The sequence below is a fragment of the Rhipicephalus sanguineus genome, chromosome 11, assembly GCF_013339695.2.
Source record: "Rhipicephalus sanguineus isolate Rsan-2018 chromosome 11, BIME_Rsan_1.4, whole genome shotgun sequence".
Classification (NCBI taxonomy): domain Eukaryota; kingdom Metazoa; phylum Arthropoda; class Arachnida; order Ixodida; family Ixodidae; genus Rhipicephalus; species Rhipicephalus sanguineus.
In genome coordinates this window covers 3,592,318-3,609,924 of record NC_051186.1, presented here as the reverse complement: position 1 = coordinate 3,609,924, position 17,607 = coordinate 3,592,318, and the positions used below count along the sequence as shown (strand labels likewise).

General features: G+C 45.8%; 1 protein-coding gene across 2 annotated transcripts in view; it reads left to right on the top strand.

Moving 5' to 3' along the window:
* The window catches only part of LOC119373910 (uncharacterized), a 39,963-nt gene that overhangs the window by 11,972 nt on the left and 10,384 nt on the right, over positions 1–17,607 (top strand). For both annotated transcript variants that reach the window (XM_037643976.2, XM_037643975.2), the window contains 2 exons: positions 13,092–13,268; positions 15,688–15,949. In XM_037643976.2, coding sequence (XP_037499904.1) covers positions 13,179–13,268; positions 15,688–15,949 — 352 coding nt within the window. In that variant the 5' untranslated portion in view covers positions 13,092–13,178. The remainder of the gene's footprint in view (positions 1–13,091; positions 13,269–15,687; positions 15,950–17,607) is intronic.

The window sequence follows — 17,607 nt, the reverse complement described above, 5'->3', positions numbered from 1 at the left end:
CTACACGGAGATTCATTTTGCAACGTGCGTAATGCGGTTGAACAATGACACCAGCGTTGACACATCAGCGTTTGTTAAAGGTGCATGTGACGGCAAAAATGTCGAGGCTGGACAGGTTTCAGGTCCCATTTCATTAGATGAATTCTAGAAGGAATCAAAATGCGTTTCCTTGTAATTCTGCAAGTTTCATTGGACAAGACGCACATTCTATTATTTTCTACTTTTACTCCCCAAACAGCATGGCGGGACCTTGTCAGTTAAGCAAGCATTTATATCAGAGACAGGCTGGCTAAAACAGAAAAATAAAACGAAACAAAGAAAATACTAAAATTAAACGCAGAAAGATTAGTATTACACCCCAAAAGAACATTCCCAAGAGGTTCAAATTAGCAGAATGAACGCCACAACACCCGGGATTGCACAGATAGGAATACCATGCAGTTAATACATCTAACACTCGGTTACAGTTCGCTTTTCTGTCAAGCCAATACCTAAGGAAGCAATAAAATGCATATTGGAAGTCAATTGAAGCTTTGACTCGAAGTGTAGAACTCAGGTGCAAACAAGAATAGCTAGAAGTATGTTCCCCAACCGCCGCCACGATTACGAGGGAAGCTGATATGGTTTCCAGAATGAAATATTGGAGTTGTGTACTCATAGATGTACACCCTTGCAGTTTTTAGATGCGAAGCATCTTATAGTGGAGTTCAAACTTGTGGTGGCGATGGTGGTGTACGGCGTGACCACCTTCACTGCGCATGCGCATACCTTCTCCACACACCTCCTCTCCACTCCCCCTCCCCCTTTTGACCCTTTCCAATGTCATCTTCCCTCCCCTCCCTCTCTCCCTCCCTCTCTCCCCTCCTCCTCTCGACTTCCCCTCTCCCCTCCCCCTCCACTCTTCCTCTCAAACGCGGGCTAGACATGCCGAAATTCTCTCCTGCGCAACGCCGCGACGAGCGCCAGCGCATGCGTGTCCCCTCCCCCTCTCTCTCCTCTCCTACGCTGCCCCCTCTCTCACGCCTGTCTACCGCGTTCCCCGCTCGCCCTGTGAGAATTAACGACTAAGCTAGAGGGAAGACAAGACGCGCGTAGCGTTCCTCTTCGCGTTCCACGACGCGAGGTCGGTAGCACGCGCAACAAACGCCAACTGAACGCGATCGTGCAACTGCTCCGGCTTCGCATCGCCTCGTGGTGCCCTTTAGAGGGAAATGGTGTAATTTTTTAAAATAATATCGCGCGAGCGTCGACCACAGCATAGGGTAGTTTCTGATATCGGCGGGAAGCAACAAGATCAGCGATACGATGATGAGCGTCACACCGGCCTTCTGAACACACAATCGCACAGATAAGGCTGATAGTGTGCCTGCATCTTAAAAACAAACAGCGTAGCATACGGAGCTCGCACCCGAGTCTGCCCTCTGTGCTTGTGAATCATGCTGGAAATCTCGTTACTTTTCGCCTATACAGGCGCTACCGTGTACAGGGGTCAGCGCTCGGGCGATATTACTAAAATTGCAAGCGTGTACATATACACAAGTTCTTATACATATGAGTGTGAACAGGGGAGGAGTCACCGCCGTGGCACAACTAGGGGCCCCCGCAGGGGCGTCTGCGCAAGCAGGCGTTTGGTGTGTAGCGACACCACGGACCCGAGCTAACGGGGGGGTTTCGGCCCTCTCCCACGCCTAGCCGTGCGTGGCATTGCCGTGTCCGGGGAAAAGGGGATCCTGGGGGTTGAGCCAACGCCAGGCGATTGGACCTCTAAGGCCCCCTGGCAGAGGCAACACACCCCTTTGGCCCCGGCTTCACGTAGACGGCACCCCTGGGCTGACCCACCCAGGGGAAATCGGCAGTCGCCTTTTCCTGTCCCTCTCTCCTGACACCTTCTCCTTTCGCTCTCGCTTTATATCTTTCCTGTCTACTTCTCTCTTCCGTTTACTTCCGATTTTTCGTGGTGGCGAGGGTTAACCCTGTGTGACATAACCAACCTAGGTTATATCATATTTGGTTATAGTGGCAATGTACAGTTGGCATGTCAGGGATCGCTCTCAACCTCTGCCATGTCCCCTCGTTGGGCTCGGTGGTGGGTGACTGGCATTGCCGCCGAACAAATCAATATTCTTATGGGATCCTCGAACCCTTCAACTGATCGTACCCTGAAAAGGGTCCGCACCGATGCATCTTTTCTGCTTTCGCCAAAAAACAAAGAAACGTTCCCGAAATTCCATGTTATACATTGCGAAGAATCATCTACAAAGGCTCGAGCTATTTCACCATTTTTGGTTGCTAAGTGTCTAAGGGAAACTATTGGAAGCGGCTATAAGGCTACTAAGATGGCAAGCGGGGATTTGCTCCTCGAAGTAAAAGACAAGGACCAGTATAACAAGCTTGCACACCTCGTGGCGTTTGGAAACAATCCTGTCTCCGTGAGCGCACACCGGACCATGAATACTGTCAAAGGTGTAGTGTCAGACGAAGATCTAATGGAACTCAGCGATGCAGAACTCCTGGACGGATGGAGAGATCAAAATGTAGTTCATGTGCAGCGCATTACAATCAGAAGGAATGACATCGAAATCCCGACAAAGCACATAGTACTGACTTTCAGCTCAACTACCTTACCCGAAACTCTGGAAACCGGCTATGTAAAACTGCATGTCAGGCCCTACATTCCCAACCCGCGGCGTTGCTTTAAATGCCAAAGATTTGGGCATGCGTCCCAGGGCTGTCGAGGGCAGCTTACCTGTGCAAAATGTGGAACAACGGGACATTCCATTGATGATTGCAATCACGATGAGACGCACTGTGCAAACTGCGACGGCCCTCACCCTGCGTACTCCAGAGCTTGTCCAACCTGGAAGAAAGAAAAAGAAATTATTACTGTTAAAGTCAAAGAAAATATTACGTTCCGTGAAGCACGACAACGTATCTCACCGTCCTTCGCAATAAAAACATCTTTCGCCGAAGTGGTGCAGCGGGGGGCGACACCACAACGGCCTTTGGCGGTTGCCCGGACCACGCGCAGCGTGCCGAGGCCAGCGCCACCCGCCCCCACGGCGGGAGCAGCCAAGGCTGCCCTGCCATCTCCGATCCTGACCACACCAGTGGCGTCGACGAGCTGCAGCAGCAGCCAAGGCACCACAGAGGCCAACGAGGTCCCATCGACGTCCGGCCAGGTGGGGTCCAAGACTTCGTTGCTCGATACGAAGTCTACGCAGCGTAGACATCGCTCTCTGGAGCGATTGTCCAGAGCCTCTGAAGAGGTCATGGACACCACTCCAAGTCAGACGGCGCAGGCAGCGCCGAAGGGGCGGAGGGACTCTCTCGACCGCTCCACAAAACACAAGACGCCAATGACGGGGCCTGAAAAAGGCCCCGTAAAGTAATTGAACGTGCTGGATCTTGCGTATGTCACCTAACATTCCTCTCTTCCAGTCCCTTGTAGCAGCAAATCTCACCTTTTAATTTCAAAATGGCTTTTATTATCCACTGGAATTGTAGAGGACTGCTACATAATTTAGGTGACATAAAAGACATAATAAACACCTTCTCCCCTGTGGCATTGTGCCTACAAGAAACAAACTTGGGCGACAGGCACACAAACTTTTTAAAGGACTTCACTGTCATACGCCGAGACCGAACCCAGGCTAGCAGGTTGTCTGGTGGCGTGGCTGTTATCGTGCAAAGTAATGTCCCTACAAGACGAGTAACGGTTAACAGCCACATAGAAGCCGTAGCGGTAACAATTTTAGCACATAAAACTATCACAATTTGCTCCGTCTATATCTCGCCAACTACGCCATTCACTCTAAGACATTTGGAGTTAATTTTAAACCAGCTGCCGGAACCTTTTATTGTAACGGGGGATTTTAACGCCCATAACACGTTGTGGGGAAGCACTACAACGGATTGTCGAGGACAAATAATCGAAGATTTTATACTTGCGAGCGATATATGTCTCCTAAACACTGGCACAGCCACATACTGCTCCCCAAGTACTGGAACTATGAGTTGCTTGGATTTAGCGTTGTGCTCCCCATCTATATTTACCGATTTTAGCTGGAGAGTCGTTGATAATCCTTACGGTAGTGACCACATGCCTGCCATTGTACAACTTGTGTCTCCACTTCCCATGATCCCCTGTAGACCACCGCGCTGGAAGCTTGAGTCTGCAAACTGGCCTCTGTTCACTAAAAAAGCTACTCTTGAAACAGAGATAATTGAGGGGTTAAGTGTAGATGAATTGAGCGACAGGATCACTGCCTGCATACTAGCAGCAGCAGTGGAGGCTATCCCACAATCTTCTGGCATCTTTTGTAAAAAAGTAAAACCCTGGTGGAATAGCGATTGTAAAGAAGCTAAAAAATTACAAAACAAAGCGTGGGGTACCTTTCGCAGATATCCCACGCAAGAAAATCTTCTCATATTTAAAAAAGCACGAGCAAAAGCGAGATATGTACGCAGGCAAGCAGAAAAAGTATCTTGGAAAAAATACGTCTCCTCCATCAATAGTTCAGTAACGTCCAAGAGAATGTGGGATCAGGTGCGTAAGTTTAGGGGTGATTACACCTGCTACACGGTTCCCATTCTCTCAACAGCTGGCAGCCAAACAAACTTGCAGGAACAAGCAGACATATTGGGCCAACACTTCCACACAATATCCAGCTCAGCGAATTATTCGCCAGCTTTCCTAAAATATAAAGAATCTGCTGAAAAACAAAAGCTTCCAATCACAGGAGGTTCTGACAAATTATACAACAACCCGTTAACACTTCTTGAAATTAATAGGGTGCTCACTGCAGGCAAAAATACAGCACCTGGCCCTGATAGAATACATTATGCGATGCTCGCTCACTTGTCCCCGAAAGCAGTAGAGGCCCTGCTTCGTTTCTTTAACATAATCTGGGAAACAGGTGAAATGCCAAATGAATGGAAAAAAGCAATCATAGTCCCATTTTTGAAAGCCGGAAAACAGCCCACATTAGCGAGTAACTACAGACCGATTGCGCTTACAAGCTGCCTTGCAAAATCGTACGAAACCATCATAAATATTAGACTGACATATATCCTTGAAACAGAGAATTTGTTGGATAGCCATCAGTGCGGGTACAAGAAAGGTTGTTCAACAACTGATCACCTGGTCCGATTAGAAAATGAAGTACGCAATGCGTTCCTACACAAACAACACTGCTTAGCTGTCTTTTTCGACCTCGAAAAAGCGTATGACACTACATGGAGATTCGGAATTTTGAGGGACTTGGCAGACTTGGGGATTCGAGGCAAAATGCTAAACTGTCTCTCTAGTTTCATGTCGAACCGAACATTTCAAGTGCGCCTTGGCACGGTCCTATCACGTGTGTTCATTCAAGAAAACGGCGTGCCTCAGGGCTGTGTTCTAAGCACAACGCTGTTTGTTGTCAAGATGAACTCGGTTAACAGGGTTGTACCTACCACAGTAATGCACTCACTTTACGTGGATGATCTTCAGATCGCGTGCCGTGCATCAAATATGGTAACCTGTGAACGTCAAATTCAAATTACTTTAAACAAACTCAACAAATGGGCATATGAAAACGGGTTCCGGTTTTCCTCAGAAAAAACTGTTGCTGTTGTCTTCTCTCAAAAGAGAGGCTTACAACCGGACCCCACCCTGAAGCTAAATGACGCAGTATTGCCGGTGAAACAAGAACACAAGTTTTTAGGCATCGTATTTGATAAAAGATTGAACTTCCTTGCTCACATCAACTGCCTGAAAATTAAAACAAACAATGCGCTCAATGTTCTCAAAGTTCTGTCCCGCAAGCGCTGGGGCTCTGACCGTAAGTGCCTGCTGCAGATTTACCGCTCTTTGGTACGTAGTATATTAGACTACGGTAGCATAGTATATGGCTCTGCCAGACACTCCTACCTTCAACGACTAGATCCTGTCCACAATAAAGGGCTACGCTTAGCGACAGGTGCCTACAGAACTTCGCCAACTCTCAGCCTGTATGCGGAATGTAACGAGCCATCCCTAGAACAGAGAAGAACGCAACTTATGTTCGCATACGTTCTCAGAATTTATTCTCTGCCAAACCACATATGTCATAACATCATCACGCACTGCGACAAACGCTTACACTATGCAAACAAGCCAAATGTTATCAAACCGCTGATGCTCAGATTTGAAGAAAAAAGTCGTGAGTGCAACGCCCCCACTGAAGCACTCGCTGTTATGCCAAGGTCACCCAGACTAGCTCCGTGGAATGATTTCACGAAATTTGTCGATCTATCGCTGGCACGTTTAAAGAAACAAAATACACCACGTGAGCATATTCTACAGGAATTTCGCATGGTGCAGGAAACTTACAACAATTATAAAGAATTCTATACAGATGGTTCCAAAACAAATACGTATGTCGGAAGCAGCGTTGTCCAAGGCACGTGGGAGCGTACAGTTAGACTGCCGCAGTTTGTCTCGGTCTACACGGCTGAATGTTATGCCTTGTGGATGGCACTTCAGAGGATTGTAAATGCCGGATACAAAAAAGCAGTAATATACACAGACTCTCTAAGTGCTTTGAAGGCCTTGAATCCGCGGTCTCAGTATGAGCCCATTATTGGCAATATTTTAAACATACTTTCACACGTAAGTAAAGGTCAGTCTATACGTTTTTGCTGGGTCCCTAGCCACGTCGGGATCCCAGGAAACGAAAGGGCGGATCAGCATGCAGCAGAAGCACAACATCTCAATGTTTCTAACATAAACGTACCTCTAACGGATGGAATTAAAGCTCTTCGCAGATCACTAACATTCAAATGGCAAAGCGAGTGGGAATCAAATATAAACAACAAACTCCAACTCATCAAGCCTGTACTTGGTGAATGGAAAACATGTTACCATCAAAAGCGGTTCATCGAAGTTGTCCTATGTCGACTTCGTATAGGTCACACGCATATTACACATAACTACCTATTGGCAGATGAGGACCCACCAACATGCGACAAATGTCATGAACAATTGACAGTATTACACATCTTAACTACCTGTCCAGATATGGAAACTCAAAGACAGAAACACTTCCATATGCTTTATAAGTTACACATACCACTACATCCAAGGTTACTTTTAGGTGAAGAACCTTTAATACCACTAGCTAATATCATGAGCTTCTTAGACGAAACAGACTTATTAAATAAGCTTTAATCACTACGCTCCATGCCACACATAGTGCGGGAAGCTTTATAAACTTTTGCAACCTGTAGCACGGCCTCTTCGAAGAGGCTGTTGCTGCGGCGGCTATTTTAAAATAAAGCACTTGCCTCCTGGCCCTTGGAAACAAGGACACGGGGAAGGCATCAGTGCTATGTACATATCTCTGCGGTCTTAGCATCATAATCCCGCGCAGAATACATATCCATTGACCATCCCGCGTATCATGCTCATAGTTTTAATGTATATATACAGTATATTTTACGCATCTATACAGCGAATGATCTTAGGCCTTTCTACAGCCACAGTGCACTTTTCATTCCACCCCATATGTCATAGACGACCACATTCTCATAGTTACGGTCATAGTGTACGTTACCTAGAGTACAGTTTATTGGCTTTTGTTGTTTTTGTTTCGCTTTTCTCTCCTCTCACCATGTGGCTGGCGCAGCATAGCCGTAGTCGCTTTTGCGCCAATAAAACCAACTTAACTAACTAACAACTAGGGGCGCAACGCACCCGTAATATACAAAACAACTACAAATAATTCATCGCTTTGGTCGCACTAGCTCTTTGCTTAACATGACTGCGAACTGATAAAAATGGAGCTTTTCAATTATCTTTCTCCTCGTTCACTGCACCACTTTGTTGATTCAACGAGACACAACCTGCACAACAACATAAGGAAGAAAACACCTACGCAGGCGTAAACAGGGCCTATAATGCCGTCTATGGCGTTAAGGAAATTTATGATGTCCTCAAGAATGGCAGCGTATAGACGGAAAAGTGTTCCCGGGTTCTAGGAAAAATCGAGAAGGCTGTTGTATAGGTTACTACAAAATTTTAAAACTTGTGACCTTAAAAGAATTTCATTGGTGGCCTCGCTGGTATTTATTATGCGAGATGTTTACCGCTTAAGAAAGATGGCGTCGAGAACAAACACGAACCACATGTGAAATATACCGTGTCACCTGTGTTGCTCGTGTTGTCTTTCACTACGGCATGTATTTAATTGGTAAACATGTCATCTTGCAGGCGTAATATTTTCTTTCTTTCTTTCTTTCTTTCTTTCTTTCTTTCTTTCTTTCTTTCTTTCTTTCTTTCTTTCTTTCTTTCTTTCTTTCTTTCTTTCTTTCTTTCTTTCTTTCTTTCTTTCTTTCTTTCTTTCTTTCTTTCTTTCTTTCTTTCTTTCTTTCTTCTCACGAAGAACATAGCAGATCATACCACTTGGATCGACTAGGTGCTCGCTGTATGACCACTGCAGATGTGCAAGCAGTGCAAGCGGGAAGTTCCTTCGCGCTCGAGCCTTTTGCTTGGCGCTTCGTGAACTTTCTCGTGACGTCACCTGCAGTCGCTTTAGTCTCGGAGTTCATTGCCTCCTAACTGTGACGTTCGAAATACCGAGTGCTAGAAGAGCAATTTCAACGTTCGCATCTCGTGAATTTTGCAGCGGTGAATAGGGAGAAGGGAACCAGAGCGCCTTATAATTTCTTGTTCAAGCTATATGAGGAGCTAAGATAACGAAGCCAGTATGAATAGGTATTTGGTTCAACTGAGGTGTAGAAAAAATAAGGAAAAGTTAAATAAAAGTGGCCCAACAGACATCTTACTCCTTATGAACGCCGAATCCACATTGACGTGAAAAGGTTTCATGGTACCTTGGCCGGACCCTTGTCGCTGGAATGGTGTTCTCAATGTCATCAATGAATCCTCACACGAGACGTGTATGAATCTGCGCTGTTCAAAGTATTCTATGTTTGTGGTCACTCATTACCAATTCTATGGTCTCTCTCTTACTGCATCCCTTTCTCTTCGACAACGCTGGGTAGCAGGTCGCAATTTCAATTATGGAGGATCTTTCAGCTTTTATGACATAGCTGATATCTGTCTCTCCGTTTCTAGAACTACATTACACGTGTAGTGCTTCGCCATTAGGCTAATCCTGCAACCGCCCTCTTTCTTTATTGATTGTTTCTCTCTGTGTACGTGGTCAGCCCTCAGTGACATCCTGGCACTCCCGGTAAGGCTGTGGATGCTTGACATCATTTCAACCGCGAACTTTAGTGGTCGTGAAGCGAAGGAGCTTCCAATTCTTGCCAATCAACGACCACGATCGGTCACCACCGGCTGTCAGTATACCTGCTATATAGTGTCGGCTCTCACGGGACGAAATAAAATATCCAGGGATCGGGATTACCAAGTTTTATTGTTGTGGGCTTTCACAAAATCAGTAGGTCGCAATCTCAATTTCGGACAGGGTTGCTTAAAGCTGGCCATGCCTGTAAACGTGGAATACCCAAGCAATAGAAGAAGCCTTGTCACCCGGGTGAAGTCAGAACCGAGTCTCAACGTGTTACCGCACTTGCACAGGTAAAGGCGTATGAGCGGTAGAGGCCGGAGTGTGGTGTTAGGATCTTGTTTTTTTTGTTCTTTTCTACCTTTCTTTGCTGGCCTTGTTTGTTGGACCCGCGTCTGCATAGTTCTGGGTACCAGTATGTATAGACGTTGCTAGCTGTCACTGTCTTTGACATACTGTCTTCGCGGCAGTCATATTTCACAATGGCCAAGTGGAGCATTCAACGATTCCTGAAGGAGTATAGTCTCCGAAACAAACAGGTACACTGTACGATATCGCATCTTCGTTTCAGTTACTCGGCGTATTTCGTCCCGACTTGCTCCGTATGCATCGGCGAGAATAGTCAACACCGCAACGACGTTCATGGCTCCGAGGCGGAGGCGATTGCAAAGCAGAGCAGCTGTGCGCTCTTTCCTTTGTGTGCAAAGGCCAAAATACAGCTGTACTTACCGAGTGCGTCACTCTCGAGGCGTATTCCACCGCGACGGCAAAAAGAACGCTGATTGCTTTTAAGAAAATAGCCCTAGCATAGACTGTTTGCATCCTGTCGTTTTAGTATATTGCTTTATTATGATATCGTTTTTTCACGCTACCTTTTTATGTTCTGCAACTTTCCCTTCCTGTCTGCTGTATTGCTCCCTGAAATATTTTGCAAGGAAGTTCCGTCGAAGACACTGCTGCTGTCAGCGAATATGGGACCCTACCGGCAATGAACAAGTATATCATGCCGATACATTATATAGTAAGGGAGACCAAATTTTGGGCGAGGAGGCGAAGGCAGAACTTTCATTCGACACCAAAAAACGGTTACTTTTTTTTTCTATCAAAACCGAAAGGTGACGATGGTTAGTCAGCCAGGAGCCCCTAACTGCTCCTTGGCGGCTGCCATTGAGCCTTGTGCGTTTGCGCTGTAATTTTAACCTCAGTTTTATGGAACAACTACAGGCTCAAACGAAGTTTTATTTTGTCGCTGTCCCCTCGCAACACCACTTTCTTGACGTTGCGACTGATTCTCGTTTTTGGAAAAAAGAAAACACGTCGTAAGTAAGCCCTTCCTCTGTTGTCTCTATTTGTTTGTTTGTGTTATTCTGCGCTGTTGCTTACTTTTTGGAGACAAAAATACGTGAACAAGGGGTGTAGCTGCAGCCAGTGTTTATACAAGCGGTCTTGTCCTCTTCAATTGCAGGGTACCATCGGTTCGTTTGCACAGCATTCTATTGGTAACGCCGCAGTGTAACTCGCTAGAGCTTGCTGAGATGTGTGGTTGTGTCCTTTTTCCTCTGTGCTTTTGTATTTTACAGAGTGTTCGGCTATTGTTGGCGACATATAGCACGATTTCTCTTCTTGAGCTAGACTGCTCTAAGAGGTGCTTGTTTGCGCGAGAAATAGCAATGCAGATTTCATCAATGTCCTCAACTCTGTTAATCACGTCTGACGCTGATTATTATAAGGTATACATTGCCATTCACGAATTCTGGCAGTACTTTGGAAAGTCGAATACGTGTGTAACTATTCTATGCCTCGGACACCAGTTTCAATGCATATTTCCGAATGTTGGCCGCGAAATGCTCTGTTGCGCAGCATAGGCGTGCGCAGGGTTCCTCTTCAGGAGGGGCGAAGGTTCATCGTCGCACCCTTCTTCCCTATTAAATCAATGTATGGGGCAGACTTTGCGCCCCCTATTCTTACGTGACTAGGGGGGGGGGGCGCCCCCTGCCCCCCTTCTGTGCACGCCTATGTTGCGCAGTAACTTTTGCAGCGTAAGCCATTATCAGCTCACACCAGCAGCCCATTTTGGTGGCGATGTTGCCTGTCGCAGCTGTCGGGCCAGTAAAAAAAAATACAGTGTTCCAGCCCGAATATGATTCAGGCATCCTGCGTGGCAGTCAAGTATTCTATCACAGAGCCAAGCCAGTGTTTGAAACTTCTTCGGGAAAATACCCTATACGGGCGTCAATTATAACGAGGAATCACGTCGAGAGTTTTAATATAGAGTGGCAGAAGAGTAGCATAGCACCACGCGTCACACCATATGAAATGGTCAACGACTGGATGGTTTAAAACATTTCACTCAATAGAAGGGGTTCAATCATTCTTCTGTCAGCAGTCTTCATCATCATCAGTCACAATCGCAACAAAGTGTGCAGCTACGTTGGTGCGCGTGTTGCCTTATGGACGCCTAGTGGGTACTTCGCTACTTGGCAAAATCATGATGGTGTAGTGGGCACCTAGCAACGGTGCTTGCAGTAGGCGACCTAGGAGAGTTTGCAAAGGGCTCTCTAGAGGCCGCTCCTCCCGCTTACGCTGTGAAGGTGCTGCGCGCGCCGCGCAGGCGTTGTATTTTTTTTTTTTTAGCTTGAGTGCTCAAAATGTTTTGATAAAAAGGCTCGAGTAAGTGCATTTTACAGCAGGTTTGACGGCGCCATCTGAAACTCGTGTTACTTGCATAATTTGTTTGAAGCGGGCTGTGTCTTTATCAAATCATTTTTCCTGAAATAAATTCAGCTCCGAGTGTAGCGAGTGTCATCAGGGGCGTAGCCAGAAATTTGTTTCGGGGGGGGGGGGGGGGGTTCAACCATACTTTATGTATGTTCGTGCGTGAGTTTGTATGTGTGCGTGTATATATACGCAAGCAAAACTGAAAAAATTTCGGGGGGGGGGGGTTGAACCCCCCCAACCCCCCCCCCCCCCTTGGCTACGCCCCTGAGTGTCATGTCCTTCCTATTTCTTTTGTCCCCGTCCAAAGTGCGCTACTTAACCATATCAAATCCCTGGCTTAAGTTATCGCATTGCAATATAGGTGCAAAAGCTAACCAACAAAGCATCATTGTTTAGTTAACACCGCACTTCAGTTTCTAGAGTGCGTAACTTCTGCCCACACGAGCGATTGAGCTCGATGAGCTAGTTTTTGCTGTTTTTCAGAAGTTATTTTCAAAACTTGTGTTAATGTTTGAGAAAAACACTATAGAGGGTACTGCCGCGGCAGGAGCTGAAAAGTGCTCAGATGTCACTGAAATTCTAGGGGTGTATGTATTGTCGTGTTACGAGGCATCGTTACTAAGAGTACTTGCTCTTGGGCTAGATTGTGCATCTTTAGTATCAGTATGACACTTTCGAGCCGCTAACACCCACTCCCAACCCCACCCCCTCCCCCCAAGAAAAAACAAAGAGCAGGACGGGCGCTCACTTTCTACTATTTACTTCCCGAAGACAGCAGTCATATATAACTATTCTTCGTTAAGATATGTACATCGTGTGTGTTCTTTCATCTGTTTAACCCTACTAATATTCACTTACTAGTAACGCACTTTTTATCCATGCTTATGGATGTATCGCTTACACAATTTTTATCCCTCTCCTCATGAAAAACGCTTGCAAAATTTAACGGGACCTACGTTGATTTTCGTTCACCTACGTTGACTTGTCTGTACGTGAAGGGTATTTCGTAGGCCACTTCATTGGCACAATTTCGGAACGGCCGATGATGCTTCTTTTTGTAGCCTTTGTTCAGAGTAGGAGCCTTGTTTCTTTCTATTACAGACAGATGAGTGAACGGAGAGGAATCTAGCGACCGACCTCGGGGGCCAAAAGAGCGAGGTATCGCCAGCCACAGCTGCCGCCGCCGCCATGTCGGTTACCCGGCGCTGCCAACTCCTGCTTCAGGCGGTTCTTGTAGCGGCTGTCGTCCTCTGTGAAGCTGCACCACCGGGAAACCCGGTACGAAATATCCCCAGCGGTATACGCGTATGAAGTGGTGTTCTTAGGACGCACGATATAAGTACCAGGAATTATTATTAGCACCGTCAGCGCTCACTGAGTAGTCGATGCCGCCTGATCCTGCAGTCAGCAGAATTAAACATTCGGACACTTCCCTCCCCTTTTTTGACGTAGCAGGGCAGGGAGGAGAGTTATTTCGCCCACTGGGACCGCGAGAGGATTCATGGACAGAGAATTTTAGTTTGTCCACAGAGGCATTGACGTTTGTGCATCGCAGGGTTGTCGGAGCTGTAGATGTGAACGGCCAGCTACGGGACACCACCTGGTGGTGCACAGAATAACGAGCCAAAAACAAAATAGTTATTGCTGTGAGCGAGTGTATTCTATAGTTCACTGCTGGTGTAATTGGTCTACAGCGGCGCAATGGCGAATTCGTAATATTTGTGAATATCTTTTTTTTTTCATAACACTGAATGTAATACGAATATGTAACATGCCATGGCGGTTTGCCGAAGCTCTCAGGATGTAGTTACCATAGCCTAAAACACGGTATTACGCAAAAGTCATTGCGGGCTGTGCAATACCGGACACAGTGAAGCACATTATTACCATGTTCCATGGAGCGTTAACAATATGTGAAACTCTGCGACATCCATAAACAGAGCCACGCGAATTTAATACGTTACCACAGTACGCGATGTTGCTTTGGCTTGGGCAGCACCAAGTTAAAGCAGGAAAATAGTGTTCCGTGCCCTGTGCTGAAGTCTAGCTTCAATTGCAGACTAGGTACCGTCCAGTTTTGCGTCAACCGATCACATTTTGAGATGTGCAGTGGATAACAACAACTGTAGCGGTGTTCACAGTGCTTTGGCTATAGGTACAGAAACACAGCGGTGGCAACACATTTATTAAGTTTTTATTTGCTTCATACTCTTGGCTTGCATAAGCACCGTTGTCTCTGATGGTGCGTGGTGATCTGAGAGACAATATCAATGCGAAAACCTGCAGGCAACATAAATCATTGCCGAAATATATGCTATACCGAGTACTGCATGTACTGATTACGTATTTATCATACTTATGCAAATGCACAAAACTCCTTATGTGTGGTTTCACATGGTAGTTTATAGTTGTCATAAATCCCGCACGAAACGCTAGGAACGAGTAGCGCACCATCCTTCTTTAACGCTCGCCAAATTGAAAGGCATTTCTGTCACGCTCAGTGTGGCACTCAGCATCGAAGCTTTCTTTTAGGGAACGACCACCGAATCTTCGCAGCATTACTGAGGTAGAACTGAATATTCGCATTGAGGCGTCATTTAGGCGAGTTTGGAATGTGCCTGGAGTTCGTTCGAACGAGACCTTGCTGTTTCACCTAAGAAAGGTAACAGAACACCACTGGATTCCGCGAGCGCAATAAAAAAAAGCACACCGTCTTGTGGGCGCTATTTCTCTGATGAATTCATGTGAAATTGGGTCATGCCAGAGCAGTGAGGCGCGAGCTCTCTTGAACAGAGCGTATTCTTGTTATTCCTGTGCTGTAGACTATTTTCCTTGGAAATAATTTGAAACTGAATTGGTCAAAATTGACAGCGGTAACGCTATCTGTTTTAACCGAGAAGAGGTAGTCTGCGGCAAGTTCTGTTCTACCACTTCTACATGCGTGAAAAAACAAACTGAACAGGCCTTCGCGACTTCGTTCGACGCAAACACGGTTAATGGAATTTGGAAATATTGCTCCAGGAGCGACAAGCTACTGCCCGGTTCCTCTCAATTTCTTCAAAGCGCTGATCATTTACTAGTGCATGTTGATTCCTGCATTGAATGTTCGACGAAGAGAGCTCTGTGTAGGAGGCATGTGTCCATACGGAGACCCTCTACATATGTCACCTTTCTATGATGCTGCACTAACCACGCTATCTCTTTCGTAGACGTATATATTGCACTAAAAATTGACTGTGTACCGTCCGACGTACATGCGACAATACGAATAGCGTTATATATTACTCTCTGCTAAAAGAAAAACACATTATAAAGTGTTTACGTTACTTACTCACCTTCCTGCACTTTCTTAAATGGCGTAGACACCTCCGTCCTGAATTCCACCTTTCTCATTGCCTGTATTACATTCGATCCAGCACTAAGAATCCTGTTTTCTTTTTCATACTTGAAAAAAAAAAGTGGAAGTGGAAGAAGCAATAAATATTCGTTTCTTGATCCTTTCATGTTTTGTTACTTTTATTTCTGTTTATTTAACCCGTTGATAAATCTGTTGATGTGCACCCCCGTTTGCCGTAAACTTGCCAAGGTGTTCTTTTAGGGGAGCCGAAGCTAGGCAAGCTGCTTGTCATCGTTTTCTCCCAGCTGCCCTAACCTTCTTGATGAAACATAAATGACCTATTATTATTTACATTTGCAGGCGAAGGATGTGCATGCCAAAATCTCCACCACACCGGGCACCGCCCTGATGGTTCTTCCGTCTGAAGCTCCGTCACTGCCCATAGGCGGAGCCAACACCACGTCAACCAATGAAACAAGGCAAGGAGCTCATAACGAGACTACTCCATTGCCGGGCAACGTCACTGCGCAGACAAACCTTACCAACACGACAGAACACGGAGGAGACGCCGTGCTCCACTACGGTGTGGACAATAATAGCGAAGTCGTGAAGAAACCGCAGAGTGAGTACTGTACTGCTGTTCTACGTTTGGTGCGCTCCTCATGCAAGGACGCTGTAAATTAGAACTTGGCCAATTAAAAGAAAACTGGGGCAATGCTGTGGTGATGTTCCAGATGTTTTTCATTCGATTATTCACTATGCACAAGCGTGGAATCTGCTTTCTGTTCCAGTAATCCTATCTCCAAAAGAGGCAGACCTAATCGACGCAAGTGAGAGCATAAAATAAATAAAATAAAACTAACCGTTAGGAATTTATGGTACAAAAACGTTAGGCGTGAACACAAACACAATTGTTGTCTTAGGTTGCCCGTATTTCTTTGGTTGTATCAATGTCCGCACACCTAACATTTTCGTGTCATGAAATGAGGAACCTTAACCGTTAATCTACTTCACGAACGCAGTAGGTGTTACGTTGAATCAGTTTTTGAGGAAATACTAACTTTTTCTCAGTATATCTCAGTAGTAATGCATGGACTGATTGCTTTTTTTGCATCGCACGTGGAGTTTATTCATTCCTCTGGTGTAAACACAGGAGTTACTAAACTGTCATATTCCCAAGCCTTGGCAACAAAGTATCGTACTGCGTGTCATCCTCACACATGTCTCTTTCAGCGATCACAGCTCATTGCATGTGTCTGGTGACGTTCTCCTCCTCCACTCAATAACTCATCTCGCAGGTGCATCACATAGGCGGAAGCACTCATTCCTCAAGTTTTGTGAGCGTTAAGTTTCCAATTATTTTTGTTACTTCTGCGTATGAGGTAATGTAAATGGCTGGTTTTTTAGCAGCGGAGCTGTTTGCCACTCACATACATAGAAACTAGCTCAGCTTACCACTCTCTGTTTAAGCTTTTCGTTGCGCCGGGTAGTCCGAATAGAAACTATCATCATCATGAATAGGCACGCGCTAACCTCGCTCTCTTCTTCCTCTTAGTCCGCTTCTTCACACACATGTGGCGCACATGTTCTGCTTCGCTCGCAGAACATGTGCGCCATTTTGTCCGACGTGGGATGCGATAGCTCTGGTCGGTGAACAAACGATTACAAAGAGAGAGAAAGAAAGCCAGAGAAAGAAATAGAGAGATACAAAGAGATGGCAAAAAATAACACCCGAGAAATAGAGAGCGAAAGAAGGAAAAATAAAGAGGAGGGGAATGTGACGTAAAAATCACGTACATGTTCCCACCATATTCACGTAACACTAGCCACGTGACATATTCCCACCAGAATCACAACACTAGTCACGTGCCATATTCCTGCGAAAATCACGTAACACTTGGCATATGACGTAAAATCATGTACCACTAATTACGTGGCATGTTCCCGCCAAACCTATGTCGTTTAAGCAGGGCGGGGACACGGACTAAGAGGGAAGCTTCTTCCTCGGAAGTCCGAACACTAGCTCCACCGTTGATTTCAGCCTTGCGCCACTAGCGCAAGTAGCGCACACTTTTTTTTTATAAAACAGATTTCGCATGAGCATTCGACCAACCCTCGTTCAGAAACCAAAAGTCTTCTGTATTGGATACGTATATTGAACATATATTGATATACTAATCATCTCTACTAATTTCCACGCACCCTTTCGGTGTATTTACTATTCGAACAGTTCAGTAAAACAACAGCACATTAATGTTTGCCCTTCACGTTTATTACGAT